This window comes from Sinocyclocheilus grahami, unplaced genomic scaffold (assembly GCF_001515645.1).
Source record: "Sinocyclocheilus grahami isolate Dianchi unplaced genomic scaffold, SAMN03320097.WGS_v1.1 scaffold1487.1, whole genome shotgun sequence".
In the NCBI taxonomy this organism is placed as follows: domain Eukaryota; kingdom Metazoa; phylum Chordata; class Actinopteri; order Cypriniformes; family Cyprinidae; genus Sinocyclocheilus; species Sinocyclocheilus grahami.
Genome location: NW_015506666.1, coordinates 120,923 through 138,706, shown reverse-complemented (window position 1 = coordinate 138,706; position 17,784 = coordinate 120,923). Strand labels below are relative to the sequence as shown.

Genomic DNA, 17,784 nt, shown 5'->3' with positions numbered 1-17,784 from the left:
CATAAACACAATCAAGCCTAGAAAAAAAACAGTCAACCACCCCTTTAACTAAAGGCCCAGGTATACTTCATTTTCTCTGTTCTGCTCGTCCTTGTGCATACCTAGTAGACCTTTCTTTTCAAATGCTCAAATCACTTGCACATGGCACATGTTTTTTTCCTAAAGATTGCATTTTTCACTGCCTACATAACGTTGAAAAAAATACTAACCCCTGTTCATTACCTAAACCCTAACCTTAACCTCAGTAGAGAATTGGCAGAGCATCCTGATAGCATTACTGTCTGTCTCAAACTGATCCATCCATGATATTCTAAATTCTGAACTCAATACGTGAAGTCTGAACGTCTCTTGACAGGTGATTGAGTTGACCAATGAAATTGGCTGTGGGGAGGGGTTTACTATTTAAACCATTGATTTTATGATGAATGGGAGAAATCGCAATGCCCAACATGAGTCCTGCCATCCAAAGAGCCAACTGACCAAAAATTCACAACTGGTCTTTATGATAGTTTTTGATGTTTGATGACAGCATCATGCAACTGCTGTTGGTTGGCCGGATTGAAAATAGCTCTCTAAGTGCACTCCCAAGATGGCCGCCAAATGGCCTGCCTTGTCCTGACAGACTTCGACAACATTCTCTGTGAACGGTCATGATGGTAGTTGGCCTAAAAGAGAAAACTGACTTTAGAAGACTTATAGATTTACATCATTAATTGCCCTCTTGTGGCAATGCTGAGATTGCAATGTGTACTTGCAATATGTTATGATGTGAATTGCACTTTAACACATTTCGGTATGAAACAATACAATAAAAAATAATAATAATAATAATAAAAAATTTACCTAGTGTATCTATAAGTGTTATCATTACTGGTTTAGATATGATTTTGTGCTTATGTTTCAAAGTTGGATAGCTAACTACAATGAAATGGTTGAAGATTAACACACGCATGCATACATGTATATACAGATGAATGTGAAGGTCAATGTTGGAATTACTGTTGCTATAATACAATTAAAGATATCCATTTTAAAGAGGAATTCATGTTTGTTTAGTTGATTGAGACAGATCTATTCTGGGCTCTGTCTGTTACTGTACTTGTTTTTATGGTATGCCAAGGCCAATTCACACAGGTATGTGGTGCCAAATTGGATTAACGTCAGCAGATTTCTCTGCTGAGCAGAGAAACTCTTCCATATGTTGATGAGCAATCCAGAACTGTCACTATTTGCCTTAAAAGGCACATTAATAGCCTATATTGCCATTAAAGCCAAGTACATTACATATAGTTAACCCTGATTTCCTGTTGTTCCCAAATGTGTGAGTAAAAAATCTCAAACCTTAGAGTCAAACCTGTGCAATCTCATCACCTTCTATTAAGAAGGAATAGGATAAGGTATTTTAATATCAACTCAATTACACACTTCAGCTTTGAGTAAGAGTTACAAAAAGCTTGTGTTATCTTACAAAGTGCATTTAGAGGCTCGTGGTCTGCCTTCATGCCATGTCATAGCTCTCTGAACATCCTGGATTTCAGATTTGTTTCGCTATGCTTCAATCAAAAACCATTGGTTAGGCTGTAATTCTTTGTTGGCCAAAGACTCACTGTACAGAACACAATGTGAAAGCTTCACACAGGGCTCTAATTTACGATGTGTGCTGTGAAATCCCTCATACCACCAGTAAAAATTCTGCCCACTCAGGTCCATTAAATTATTTTAAAGACAACATGAAACAGCATTTACAAGCTAATTTACTTCCATGCACTCTAAAAAATGCTGGGTTAAATACAACCCAGTGCTGGGTAAAATAGGGACAAACCCAGCAATTGGGTTGTTTTGACCCAGCGGTTGGGTTACTACCCAGAAGGTTGGGTTAGAGTGTAGTTTGACATATTTTCTAGTAAGATAAGATATTCAATAAGAAAAAAATGTAGGGCAGAACTTGATTATGTCCATCAGAAATCGATTGTGAATAAAGGTCTTTATATCAGAGCAAAACCAAAAGTAAAGTATTTATGTTTGCAATACTTCTTTTGTGTTTAAAAAATGTTTTGCTTGAGATGCTTTCCTTCCATTTTTTCCCAAAATGTTTTGCTGTTATCACATAATATTTTAATACAAATTGTAGTAAAATTCTGTTTTCATGTTGACTTGAAATTAGGTTCTATGACTGTGAAAATGTTCTCACCATGTTGTTGTATTGCTGCGTTCCATTTGTTCTTGGAAGTTGGAAATTCCGAGTTGCCAGTAAGAACTTTTAGCTGGAATGCCATCCCAAGTCAGAATTTCAACTCGGAATCTCGGAGGAATCGCAACAACTCCAACTTCAGAATCCAATATGGCTGCTCATCAACAGAAGAGAGATAGTAGTAATATATTGTTTATTAGCGCTTATGCTTGTCTCTGTCTCAATACACTCAGTGGTGCACACAGTACTATCCATCCTCTATTTGTGGACATGATACTATGGTGTTATCTGTGCAAAATACCATTTTTATGTGTTTTTAACTGCGTTCATTGCAGTTTTATGATTTTTCTACTGGAACTTGGTCCACTTGGCTGTGACTTCATTCTCAACTACGACATCTGACTTCCAAGGTAAATGGAATGCAGCATATGTGTAGAACAGTAAGAAGATTCTGGATATCATCATCTTGTATCATCAACAGAGGAATTCAAACAATATCAAATGCCCGGTTGATTGTTCATTTTAGTGGCATCAATGCTATTGGTTAAGCCAAAAGCAATGCTATTCCAAGGATCTCCAGCCCTGCTCCTGGAGAGCTATCGTCCTGCAGAGTTCAGCTCATACACACCTGGACCAGCTATTTAAAGTGTTCAAGGTTACTTGATAATTATAGACAGGTGTGCTGGAGCAGGACTGGAACTAAAGTCTGCAGGACGGTAGCTCTCCAGGAGAAGGGTTTGAGATCCCTGCTATAGCCCTTAGTCAGAGTGGTGCCATATTTTATTTTTTGACAGGAATGAAAATGAGGTTGTGGGGGATATAAATACTGTGTTCAATGGATTGTACTGTTGTTTTACAACATACTGATACATCAGTCTGTGTGAAAAAGACTTTCAGTAGACAAAAACTCTGAAGTTGTGAGCTGTGAAAATTACATTTATCTAGGATGTTTATACAGTGCCTGCCATTATAAAGACTGTCAATTTGATTTGGCATTTAACCTGATTAAGATGTAAAAAATGCAATTCTGATTGGTGGTGCAAATCATAAACTTCGTAAATCTGCCACAAAAATAAATCTGCAGTATCCACCTTTTTCCTAACGAGATTATGGGAGGCACGTCCGGTTTTGGGAAATTCCACTCACAAAGACTGAAACAAATCATTTCAAATAATAAGGTTGGCCTACAAATAATCCTTATCTCTCAGTTTGACTGAATTAACTATTTTTCTTCATGTCCTATTTTCAGACGTCAGAATAACATAATGCCTGCTATTTAAATGTGACATAACAATAATATATTTGGCTGTCAAAATAATAGAAATTACTTTGAAATATTATAACTCAAAGTTCCAATTAATGAACATTTTTGGTGAAGGCAGTGCATGTTACACTAACATTCATTTCTACAGTGATATTTAACACGTCCGTAATATTGCTGCAGAAATAATAGGGCTTTTTGGGTTATTCATCGTCTGTTGTAGTAATTTGTTAATGCTTTTACACTTTTACATTTATTTTTAATGTTTGATGGTTGAAGGGTATATAGAACCCTGACAGCACACGTACATCACGGAGACATCTGCATTACATCTGCAAGACGTATTTTTTAGAGCGTTTGCTCATCTGCAATACGTCTATAGGACGTTTCCTATCAGATGTCAAATTGACGTTTAGAAGATGTCTTTAAGATGTTTATGATTTAGAATGTATGGACAACTGACATCTTACAGACGTCTATCAGATGTTTGTACACAGCAGATGCTTTCCAGATGAAGAGATCTTTAACAGACATCTTGCAGATGTACGTGTGCTATCTGGGAATAATGTCACCTCATTGTACCGTTTTTGAAACTGCTTTTCATCACGTTGAATCTGCTGATTTTTTCCACCCTTCTACTCCCATAATTCATGCATGCAAAGTCATGCGTATGTAGAAAAAGGTGGATAGTTGAATCTTGTCAGAACATCAGTGTGGTTTTATTGTGTGCACTTGATAGCCAGCAGCAATTGCAAAAATACCTTGATGATTACATTTATATTGGCGGACTTATAGGTTAAAAATTGTTAATAAAAATGATCCTACACTGTAAAAAATATTCACGGTAAAAAAACGGCAACAGAATTGCCAGAATTTTACTGTAAAAAATACGGTAGCAACATTTTAGGTTTTACGTTTTAACCTAAATTTACAGTAAAATACCATAATTTCATTAACTGATATAATGTTAATATACCAACCTATTGGAGTGCTGAAATCTGTTTTGTACCTTTGTAATACACTGATAACCATCAAATGCAGGTGGTGATGAGAAAGTCACATGATGAACCAAAGCCCATCACAAGCAGTTTTTAAATAATAAACATATATAGAAGGTGCACAGTATCATTCACACAAACACCAAACACTATCATGGTAACGCACATGAAACTGAGATAATGCAGTAAACATTAATTTAACAACATTAGGTGTAACACACAACCCTAATATACAAAACTGATAAGAAAAAAACTAAGAAGAATCAGTTATTTCAACAAAAAAACATCAAATTTGAAATGTAACGCATAGAATTCTGCGAATGTCAATTTACGGTTATGGTCTTTTCCACTTCCAAAAATGGTATACTACCATAAAACTAATGTCCAATACATGCAATGTCCAATACAGTTTTTAAACCGTATATAGTAGGGGAATTTACCATTAACCATTAAACAGGTTTTTACTGTAGCATTTTTACAGTCTTATACCGTTAAATTCACGGTCATTTTTTGCAGTGTAATTTAAAAACAGGTGTTTAGCCTAAAATCAACACTGCTAGGAAAAAGGGAACATTTTAAATTGGATCTTTGCCTGTTTTTGATAGACACTCTCATATACTCTCCCATATTCCTTGTCTTCAGCATTAAAATAACACTATTCCCAGAGCAGCTCGTTATTCAAGTGTCGCAGTGCTGCTTTCAAGTTTTCTGAAAGAACTCCCACGACTTTCTCTCTAACCGTGGGCGCTTTGTCAGATTTTTACCCCCACTTTTTTCGTTGTGGGCGCTTTTTTTTCTGAGAAAATCAAAAGAAAACTTGCGTTTCGACAGAGTGCGAGTGCACTATTCAGTTTAGTTCAATTCCGAAATGCGTTATACATTTGATAGATTCAATGACTTATTGAACATGTGCATTAACAAAGTGCGTTTAACATAGGAACTTGAATAATTTAAAGCATACACACAATTTTATCCTTTTACTATAACTAAACGGTGGTGACTAAACTGTAAGTAATATGATAGAACAAATCTAACACTAATTACGTAGTTATAGTTGAACAATAATAATGTCAGATACAGAAATCGTGCGCATGCGCAGAAAGGGGGGAGGAGTCGCTGAAAAAAGGTGAATGGCTCTTATGGCTGGCTAGCTAATCAGATGGGAAAAAACATATTAAAACGTTCCCGAGTGTGAATATTACTACAGTACATGTGCTGTAAACCCTTCACAAGGATTTTATGATTGAAACCATCTCTCTTTCTGTATGCATTGCTCTTGAAGCGGAGCGTGATAAGAGTCGTTTCCTCTGATCTCATGAGGCTTTAGCATGCTAGCATGCCCTCTGATTTCATATCTCTCCTGAGCGCCGACATCGACCCCAGTTCTCCCAAATCGCTCTATTCCAAAGGTAAGAACGTGTTTTTATAATAGCACATCCTTTCTTCATTCATTTAGATTTGCGTTTGTCTTTACGGAGACGTTTAGCTGTGCATAAATATGAAGAATTGCTAACGTCGCTTAGCACGACAAGACACGCGCTAGCTGTGTGTATTTATAAATGTGTGTATATGTGAGTCCATATGAACGAGGGAATGTGAGTCTGTGTACGTGTGTGTGAGTCTATATATAAATGCGTGTGTGAGAGAGAGAGTGGGTGTGTGTGTTTACCTTTACACACATTTTAAGTGACTCGTAGCTCTGAGACAACCAAGGTTTGTTGTCTAACACCAAAAAAGTATTTCAGACACACACTTTAGGTCCTTGTGTGGTGTTTTATGTTAATCGGCTTTTATGCACTATAAATGTTGGACTAGTGCCACTGTAGAGGGTGCCATGTGCAGAAACCGATCCTCCGCTATTATAATTAAAGGGGTCATATGATGCGATTTCAAGTTTTCCTTTCTCTTTGGAGTGTTACAAAATGTGTTTTTTGAACATTAAAGCATGTCAACATATTCTGTTACACCAAATAATGATGTTTAAAAAAGCATCATATGACCCCTTTAATATTTCATCTGCCAGTAGCAACACATTCAGCTTGACAGCTAACATGCTGCTGAATCTGGCAGTGTTGACTTGTCATATTAGAAGGTAAGCATGTGATTGACTGATTTGACCATATGATGTTCCTGTGTTGATGTGATGTTCATAGACTTAAAAGTTAGTGGCGTACAGTAAGCCCATTATTTGTAATGTGAATGATTGAAGACGGATACAGCTACAGATAGTCCCTCTGTGGTAAGCCACTGGGAAGTGGATAACATCCTTTTTTTTAGGTTTACATGCAGATTAAGGATGCAGATTTGAATATGAAAAAATTATCTGTTGTTTCTTGTCCAGCACTGTTTGTGTTACAGACATGAATGACACTTCAAAAGATGATAAAGCAGATTAATTCACTTTTTTTAGAACACATTTGCGAGTACAGAGCAACATGCTTAAACAGCCTTAAAGGGGTCATATGATGCTTTTTTAAAGATCATTATTTTGTGTATTTGGTGTAACAGAATATGTTGACATGCTTTAATGTTCAAAAAACACATTCTTTTTCAAATACTGTACATGATTGTAGGTCCTCTATGCCCCGCCTCTCTCAAACGCTTCGTTTTCTACAAAGTCCCTTCTTCCGACAAGCGCAGTCTGCTCTGATTGGCCAGCTGACCCAGTGCATTGTGATTGGCCGAACACCGCAAGCACTCGTTGGAAATGTAACACCCCTTACCATAATCGCGAGCTTCATCTTTCAAAATAAATGTAAAGACAGAGCCCGAAAGGGGAACAGAGTCACGTGACAGACACAGTGATGAAGCTGGTGTTCATTTAAATTTATTCAGTTTTAGCATTTAATAATTTATTTGGAATGGTCTCTGAAATGTAAATTGTAAATGGGCTATAATAAACCCATGTTTATCTTTATAAACATGATTCATTTTACTTCTGATGTTTTCTAAATGGGATGATTAGCCTAATCCTCATGAACACGTGACGTTAGCTCGTGGTATCAGACATGAACTATACAGAATGCAAACAAGATTAACTTTAATACACGGCGACTCACACACACACACACACACACACAATGTGCAAAACTCCGCATTTGAACAGTCAATAGCAAATACTTAAACTAATAACAAAACAGTAGCTGATTCAGAAGCGCCAGATTGTCATAGCAAAGTCAGAATTACCTCCTCTCCTAGGTTCATGAAACGGTCGTCCATAAAATGCATTGCTGTTCTGTTGTAAGTAATCTTAAAGATTCCTAAATGCATCTACTTTTGGAAGGCCAAATAAAGTGCTTTTGCTTTCGCCTAGAACAGGGACGCGGGAAGTAGGGGTGCTGAGGGGGCTGTTTTCACATGGTTGCAAATGCAACGCCAAGTTTGTTCATTTAAATTTATTCAGTTTTAGCATTTAATAATTTATTTGGAATGGTCTCTGAAATGTAAATTGTAAATGGGCTATAATAAACCCATGTTTATCTTTATAAACATGATTCATTTTACTTCTGATGTTTTCTAAATGGGATGATTAGCCTAATCCTCATGAACACGTGACGTTAGCTCGTGGTATCAGACATGAACTATACAGAATGCAAACAAGATTAACTTTAATACACGGCGATAATGGCACAAAAGCGAATTTCAGATTTTTTTTAAAATGCCCATCCCAGCAAAAACATTCCAAAATCGGCATCCAAACAACACCAGCCCCAGCGAGAGCACCGGCGTAAGTGAACCAGCCATGAATTACGGTGGTAATTCATACATACACAGCCTCTCTCTCTCTCTCTCTCTCTCTCTCTCTCTCTTTGTAATTCATACATACACAGTCCCTCTCTCTCTCTCTCTCTCTCTCTCTCTCTCTCTCTCTCTCTCTGTGTGTGTCGTAAATGAACAGTTGATGAATTACACTTTTCTGAGAATAGAATATTGAAGTGGAGATCGCTAAACTGCAAGCTAAAACTAAAACCTCTGTTTTCAGAAAGCAAGCACGTTTATCCACAGTGGAGAGAGAGCATATGGTTGCCAGGTTGATAAAGATAAGTAGCACACTTAGCAGATATTTCTGTATTGTTTCAGGGATTAAGTCTCTTTATATCAGGCAACCCAGTTGTGTTCCTCTGCGGCCAGATTAAACCTTGTTGTAGTCTATATATGCTCTGTTCATTCTTTTTTAGAAACCTCGCACTTTTCTACTCAATTTTAAATGTTGTAAAATTGTAAACAAATTAAGCGCGGTCCACTGCTGCACACGTGCCACAATATCGATACAGGGCCAGCTGTATCAATACTCGTATTGTTAAATCTCTGTGACGATACATCGTCGTATCGATATTTTGAACACAGCACTATTAGGCACTTCGTTGTTTCTTGTTTAATTACACACGTTCCGTCGAACTGTTGTATAAACGCAATATCACTCTCGTACTCGAGCGATACTGGCTCTATATCAACGGCTGTGATTGCCTGCGGCCTCGTGCCTCTGGCCTAATCACAGACATGCTGATATAGAGCCGGTATCGCTCGAGTACTCTAGTGATATTGCTCATGTATCTCATAAAAATGCAAATTTGTGAAAACGATGATGTCACGTGCATATTATTTGTTAGTTTTATGGCCGTTTTATGTTCTGTAAAAATGTTTTCATATTGGTGGCATATCGGCGGCATATTCGCCGATATGATATATCTGCGACAGGCTCATATCGGCCGATAAAATCGACAAATGATATATATCGTTTTATATATTTTTATATATATATATATATATATATATATATATATCGGTCAAACTCTAATTTATAGTTCTCAAGCTATTTAACATGGGTCACGTGATCATGCTTGGTCTTGTGTGTTCATCTCACTTGACTCGACTTTGTAGTGACAGACAAGTTTAATAGTTCTTTCTAGGAATTGCTTTGTAGATAATTGTTTTCATTATGTGACTCCACCTGCGTTTGGTGGAGTTTTACAAAGCAGGCGTTCATGAAGATGAAGTGTGTAATTATTGTGACACCTTTGGCCTCCTTTCCAGCTCCAAGAGAAGTTTTCCTGTCCTTTCGAATTCTTTTGAACCGATTTGATCCCTGCAGTATAAACCACTGCCTAGGCTGAGGAGAGTCGGGCCATCCCATTATCTCTTTGTCGTCCAGGGATGCTTGGTGTTAAAATAGCAGGAATGCAGAACATGTGGTATGCAGACCTGCTGACCGCGGCTTCAGTTTCACTACAGACACCAGCGCTTTTATTTACAAAGCATTTCTGTTGGGGAGTGTTGATTCAGGCTCAGATTTCCTTCTCCGTGTTTGTCCACTTTGTTTCTCTGTGCCAGAATGCTACACTGATCCTGAAATTGTTCTATGAATAATGGCCTGTTCACACCAAGGACAGAAACTATAACAATAAAGTATTAATTCTATGAGAACAGCGAGGTCCGCATTACAGCTATAACGATACAGAGGCATTATTTATTTCCAGCTGATGGATAATAAAAACTTTGACCATCCTGCTTTTAAGAGCTTGCGCATTTTTAAAGCAGCAGATGACAAAACTGCAGCATGTGCTTTTAATGAGCGTAACATTACTGTGCATTGGTGTCAACACTAACACAGTTATTGTTCTTGGTCTGAATAGATCTTAAACTTCAAAATAGTGTTTGAGACTCTAAAAATGTAAAACTGTATTTCTTGTTATTTTAACTGAATCACAATCTCACAGTTGGACTTTACTTCTCAATGTGACTTAATTTGAAATTTAAAACACTATTCCCAATTGCTTTTTACTCTGAGGAAAATAGGAAACAGGCTTCCACTAGTCTCATTTTTATATAATTTTGTATTTGTTTTAACCGATTTAGCACATAATTGGTCTGGATACATTTTAAAACCTTGAAATGTCATTTTTATATTTTCTAACAACATTAATACGTAGAAACATATAATTTCTAAAACATTACTTTGGTAACACGGTTGAAATGTTAAATCTGTCACATGCCGTTTACACGGCAATAAAATCTACTCGCCTGCCTTGCTGGAAAAACTGTCCAAATGACACCATTTTATGTTACAGTTTTTTTTAATAGGGGGAAATAATTCTGTCTCTAATGATTCTGAGATTTGCTTTAGATAATGTAATTATTTGTGTCAAATACCACATGCTAATTCTTCAGTTACTTAACCTTTTTATTCCTCACAAAAACAAAGCAAATAAACATTAATTTTATTTCATGAACGGTGAAATAATCTGTATTTAGCCAAGCTTGATGATAATTATTATTACAGTCTTACATTTACAAAAGCATACAGTGTAATCGCACAGAAATTCGAGTAAAAACAGTGTTGAAACCATTGAGAGTAAAACTGTTGTTTTGGGAAGTTACTCTGTTGTTCTGTTTGGCCCAGTCATCTATCAAGGGTTTACAGGTAATGTGAGAGAAGCTGTCATGGTAATATCGCTTCAGTGCTTCCCTATCCAACAACGCTGTAATCATCAACATGCTGAAAGAGGCACACCGGCATCATGGGACAGAGAGTCCCTAGATGGAGCTCTGGGAATCATAAACACCTCCTCTGCTTATTAAATATCTGCTGCTGCGCATGAAAGAGGCCGTGCCCAGGGTTAATATCTATAACTACATGTGCTGGACCTGCAGCGTTCCAGTATTTTTTTTAAATTATGAGGCAGATTTCTAGTTGCTTACAATATTTTTTTGAAATTGTAAATATTTATTTAATTGGCTGGCTAATACAGCTTTTTCAATATAGCTTCTATATAGGGTTTTTATAGGGCAACTAGCTGAAATAAAAAGAAAAGTTTCTTATTAACTTCTTATTAACCCTAAAAAGGGCAAAGCCATAAAAGAGACGTCAGAAAATAATTGTATTGCTATTTTCCATCGTTTTGGGACTCGATACAATTTCTCTTATTTTTGATTGTAATGTTTGTATTGATATGTCGCCCCTATAAATTCACTGAAAACAGAAAACTTATTTATCAATGCTTGTTACAACATGGTTGTAATTCCTGAACGCTTTGGAATACAGACCTACGGCTGGTCTCTTTTTAAAGAACACACTTAGCAGATTATTGCTGAAGTGAAAGCATTTCATAAAAAGGTTATAAAAGTTTAAGTTTACAGTAAAGGTAATGTAGTATAACATTTTTATTGTATTTTATATAAAATATTTTATAAAATGTTGCACTCTAAAATTGCTATAAAATCAAAGCCGTATGTTATATAGCCAAGTTATGTTCCAAATTTGAAGTGCAAAACTCCGCATTTGAACAGTCAATAGCAAATACTTAAACTAATAACAAAACAGTAGCTGATTCAGAAGCGCCAGATTGTCATAGCAAAGTCAGAATTACCTCCTCTCCTAGGTTCATGAAACGGTCGTCCATAAAATGCATTGCTGTTCTGTTTCTTAAAGACTTAAAGATTCCTAAATGCATCTACTTTTGGAAGGCCAAATAAAGTGCTTTTGCTTTCGCCTAGAACAGGAAGAAGGGGCGTAGGGGTGCTGAGGGGGCTGTTTTCACATGGTTGCAAATGCAACGCCAAGTTTGTTCATTTAAATTTATTCAGTTTTAGCATTTAATAATTTATTTGGAATGGTCTCTGAAATGTAAATTGTAAATGGGCTATAATAAACCCATGTTTATCTTTATAAACATGATTCATTTTACTTCTGATGTTTTCTAAATGGGATGATTAGCCTAATCCTCATGAACACGTGACGTTAGCTCGTGGTATCAGACATGAACTATACAGAATGCAAACAAGATTAACTTTAATACACGGCGATAATGGCACAAAAGCGAATTTCAGATTTTTTTTAAAATGCCCATCCCAGCAAAAACATTCCAAAATCGGCATCCAAACAACACCAGCCCCAGCGAGAGCACCGGCGTAAGTGAACCAGCCATGAATTACGGTGGTAATTCATACATACACAGCCTCTCTCTCTCTCTCTCTCTCTCTCTCTCTCTCTCTCTCTCTCTCTGTGTGTGTCGTAAATGAACAGTTGATGAATTACACTTTTCTGAGAATAGAATATTGAAGTGGAGATCGCTAAACTGCAAGCTAAAACTAAAACCTCTGTTTTCAGAAAGCAAGCACGTTTATCCACAGTGGAGAGAGAGCATATGGTTGCCAGGTTGATAAAGATAAGTAGCACACTTAGCAGATATTTCTGTATTGTTTCAGGGATTAAGTCTCTTTATATCAGGCAACCCAGTTGTGTTCCTCTGCGGCCAGATTAAACCTTGTTGTAGTCTATATATGCTCTGTTCATTCTTTTTTAGAAACCTCGCACTTTTCTACTCAATTTTAAATGTTGTAAAATTGTAAACAAATTAAGCGCGGTCCACTGCTGCACACGTGCCACAATATCGATACAGGGCCAGCTGTATCAATACTCGTATTGTTAAATCTCTGTGACGATACATCGTCGTATCGATATTTTGAACACAGCACTATTAGGCACTTCGTTGTTTCTTGTTTAATTACACACGTTCCGTCGAACTGTTGTATAAACGCAATATCACTCTCGTACTCGAGCGATACTGGCTCTATATCAACGGCTGTGATTGCCTGCGGCCTCGTGCCTCTGGCCTAATCACAGACATGCTGATATAGAGCCGGTATCGCTCGAGTACTCTAGTGATATTGCTCATGTATCTCATAAAAATGCAAATTTGTGAAAACGATGATGTCACGTGCATATTATTTGTTAGTTTTATGGCCGTTTTATGTTCTGTAAAAATGTTTTCATATTGGTGGCATATCGGCGGCATATTCGCCGATATGATATATCTGCGACAGGCTCATATCGGCCGATAAAATCGACAAATGATATATATCGTTTTATATATTTTTATATATATATATATATATATATATATATATATCGGTCAAACTCTAATTTATAGTTCTCAAGCTATTTAACATGGGTCACGTGATCATGCTTGGTCTTGTGTGTTCATCTCACTTGACTCGACTTTGTAGTGACAGACAAGTTTAATAGTTCTTTCTAGGAATTGCTTTGTAGATAATTGTTTTCATTATGTGACTCCACCTGCGTTTGGTGGAGTTTTACAAAGCAGGCGTTCATGAAGATGAAGTGTGTAATTATTGTGACACCTTTGGCCTCCTTTCCAGCTCCAAGAGAAGTTTTCCTGTCCTTTCGAATTCTTTTGAACAGATTTAATCCCTGCAATATAAAACAGCCCTAGGCTGAGGAGAGTCGGACCATCCCATTATCTCTTTGTCGTCCAGGGATGCTTAGTGTTAAAATAGCAGGAATGCAGAATATGTGGTATGCAGACCTGCTGACCGCGGCTTCAGTTTCACTACAGGCACCAGCGCTTTTATTTACAAAGCATTTCTGTAGGGGAGTGTTGATTCAGGCTCCGATTTCCATCTCTGTGTTTGTCCACTTTGTTTCTCTGTGCCAGAATTCTACACTGATCCTGAAATTGTTCTATAAATAATGGCCCGTTCACACCAAGGACAGTAACTAGAACAATAACAATAAAGTATTAAAAATAATAAGATGGAAAGATAAATTAATAAATAGTTGCCATGGATCTAGTCTTTGCATCTGTTTGTTTTTTGTTTGAATCAGGTCTCCTCTGTTGGAATAGAATTGGCTAGGTGGCGTTATAAAAAAAAAAAGGGTCCTAGAAATGCGGTATTGCAGGAATATTGTATTGGCAAGGTCCACTCCACAGCTGTAACTACAATGATACAGAGGAACGTTATCGTTGGAATCACTTTAAATTTTTTCCAGCTGATGAACGATAAAAACATCCACAGGCAATCAGAATCCATCCTGCTTTAAAGAGTTTGAGCTGCAGTGCACACTTAAGATAAACACAACATTATCATTTGTTGTTGTGGACGCTAATATAGTTATCGTTATAGTTATTGTTTGAAAAAATTTTAATTTTGTTCTTTAACAAAAAGTCGGTGATGTGCTTAACCTTCAGGAAATATTGTTTGTCTACCTAGAATGCGGCCCATTTTTGGCAACTTGATTTCTTGTTATTTTGACTTAATCACAGTTGAGACTTTATCCCCCGGTTTCACAGACAAGGCTTAAGCCTATTCCCAGACTAAAATGTAAGTCTGAGCTGTGTCAACTGAAAGAAACTTGCACTGACTGATCTTAAAATATATCAGTACCTTTGTTTTGTCTCAAGATGAACACCAGTAATGTGTTTTCTAAGGCATGTTTATGAAAATTTACTTAAATGTCCTAATTGAACTATGGCCTAATCCTGGCTTAGTCTAAGCCCTGTCTGTGAAACCAGGCCCATGTCTCATAGCTAAGGCTGGGTATGGAGTTCAATACTTTTTAGGCAGCGACCGAATTGCCTCGATACCATAGAGTATCGAAAAATGTCTTGTCGTTCAGTACCTAATTTCGATACCTAAGGGGTTAATCTCATCAACGTCAGTGAGCCAATAAGCATGCAGCGTTCTTGATGTGCCTAAATCAAGTGCTGGTGATTGGCTCTAGTGAGGCGTCAAGGAAAAACACTAGGTGTGTTCAACTCGAAGCTGCGCTGCGCAGATTGATCAGTGTTTGACATCAACGTACGAGAGCAATTCGAAAGTATACGGAGCCGTCTGCGCTCTATAGCTCTCACGGTACTTTGATGTCATACACTGATCGGTCTGCGCAGCACCGCGGCAAGTTGAACACACCTACTAATTTACACCGGCTCCGCCCAGAGATGTTGCTCACACGTAGGGCTGGACGATATGGACAAAATTTATATCACGATATATTTCTTAATTTCGGTCGATACGATATAATTCCAATATCGATATGAACACTATTAAAAACGGCCAAGAACGGCCACAACAGATGTCTGTACCTACAAACTTATGAAAAATGTATTTGCCAACTCTATGAAACCTACTCCTATAAAACTATATAATATTTTAGGAAAAAAATGGCGCAAATAAATAAATGTTCACCTTTTATTGGTATTTAGCCTTCATACAAACAAGAAATGTGAAATCACTGTCAAATAAATCTCAGACTCTCATTATTAATATTAATATTTTTTACTTCAAACTATAGGCTAACATACCAGTCAAAAGTTTTTGAACAGTAAGATTTTTAATGTTTTTTTTAAAGAATTCTCTTCTGCTCACCAAGCCTGCATTTATTTGATACAAAATACAGCAAAAACAGTAACATTTTGAAATAGTTTTACTATTTAAAATAACTGTTTTCTATTTGAGAAAATAATTTATTCCTGTGATTTCAAAGCAAAACACTGGTAATGTATATCGGAATATCGGAAATGTGTTTAAAAATCATATCGTTATTGAAAAAAAATTATATTGCGATACATATTGATATTGAATTATTGTCCAGCCCTACTCCCACGTGAGGCTGAAGTGTGTAAGCGTCCGACCCTTCGCAGCGAATGAGCTTCCTCCGAGTCAGAACAGCAATCGCTGAAGAGAAAACACAGGCAGACCGTGCTAGAAGCAACTAATGCTCGTCAGTAAATCAGTGGAAAATTAATATAAACTATGATTCTGTCTAAGCTATGCGTTTTAAAACTAAACCACACTAGTCTAAACGCAGCCTAAAAGATGTGGAAACTGAAAACTATTTGAACTTTATTAAACCTATTTGCACTGATTTATTGTGTTGGTTACTTTTTGTTCCTTTGTGCAGTGGCTCTTTGAGTCTGTAAAAACGTCAACAAGCTGAAAAAATAAAACCAAAGATTTTTGATGTCATGTGTAATATAATCTTGTTAAAACGGATTTCATAAAATTGTTGTTATATCTTTATTGTCATTACACATGTCCATGCAATGAAATTCTGCTGGAGCAATCCCATTTACAGCATTAGAATAAAAATATAATTATTTACATTTAACATTAAAATACATTTACCCCATAAATAAATTAATACTCTAGGAATCTAAGAAATAATATAAAAATACACATTTGTATATAAACATTTGAAGATAAAAGCACCATAAAACACCAGAGACATTGCACAGTAATCATTCTCATTGATGCCCCAGAATCCACACATTGGAGTCATTATTGCACAGAGTTTGGAAGTTATTAAAAGTTACAATGAATTGTGCTGACGGTTTGAATGGATATCATCCAAACTTGGGAGGGGGGAACCGACAATCCTTTCAGCCATCTTCACAACCCGGGGCAGATCTTTTTTATCCGAAGCATCATTATTCTCTGTTATGAGTCCCACTATAGTTTTATCATCAGCAAATTTAATAAGAGTATTGGAATTGTGGGAGGAGGTGCAATCAGATGCAAACAGAGAGTAGAGTGCTGGGCTAAGAACAGTGCCTTGGGGGACCCCGGTGCTAACAGTGATGGTGGCAGAGCAGTGGTTGCCATACCTGACGTGCTGAGGTGTATTGGTGAGAAACGTTTCAATCCAGCGGCAAAGAGGGACTCCCAGACCCAGTGTTTGCAGTTTGTTGACCAGTTTTATTGGATTGAGAGTATTAAAAGCAGAACTATAATCCACATCCAAATTGGTATCTGGAAAAGTATCGTTCAGGAAACGGTATCGAAGTCAAGGTATTGTATCGGTATCGATATTTAAAATTTTTTAATGATACCCAGCCCTACTCATAGCTTGACTTGATTTCTAATTTAAAACTTTATTCCCAGTTACTAACTATTTTAAAAACAGGAAACAGGCTTCCTTTAACTACCCAAATTTTTAAATGAGCTGGTTTTATTTGTCGTTTGCATTTTCAGCCTTATATTCAGACCACAAAATCCTTATGAACACAACCTTGACTTGTGTAATGTTTATATTTTCTAGCAATGTTAATAAACATATCTAGAATATAAATATTAATTAAATTAATATGACAGAACAAGTAACACGTTTGCAGATTTAACACTTTAGGGTAGCTCATATATATATATATATATATATATATATATACACTGAACAAAATTATAAACGCAACACTTTTGTTTTTGCCCCCATTTTTCATGAGCTGAACTCAAAGATCTAAGACTTTCTCTATGTACACAAAAGGCCTATTTCTCTCAAATATTGTTCACGAATCTGTCTAAATCTGTGTTAGTGAGCACTTCTCCTTTGCCGAGATAATCCATCCACCTCACAGGTGTGGCATATCAAGATGCTGATTAGACAGCATGATTATTGCACAGGTGTGCCTTAGGCTGGCCACGATAAAAGGTCACTCTAAAATGTGCAGTTTTATCACACAGCACAATGCCACAGATGTCGCAAGTTTTGAGGGAGCGTGCAATTGGCATGCTGACTGCAGGAATGTCCACCAGAGCTG

At 36.8% G+C, this 17,784-nt stretch overlaps 1 protein-coding gene across 3 annotated transcripts in view; it reads left to right on the top strand.

Moving 5' to 3' along the window:
• The first annotated feature begins 5,543 nt into the window (after nucleotides 1-5,543).
• LOC107570653 (nuclear factor of activated T-cells 5-like) overlaps nucleotides 5,544-17,784 on the top strand; it is a 31,107-nt gene continuing 18,866 nt past the window's right edge. For 2 of the 3 annotated variants that reach the window (XM_016256906.1, XM_016256907.1), the window contains exon 1: nucleotides 5,583-5,859. In XM_016256906.1, coding sequence (XP_016112392.1) covers nucleotides 5,787-5,859 — 73 coding nt within the window. In that variant the 5' untranslated portion in view covers nucleotides 5,583-5,786. The other variant, XM_016256905.1, reaches the window with a different exon arrangement.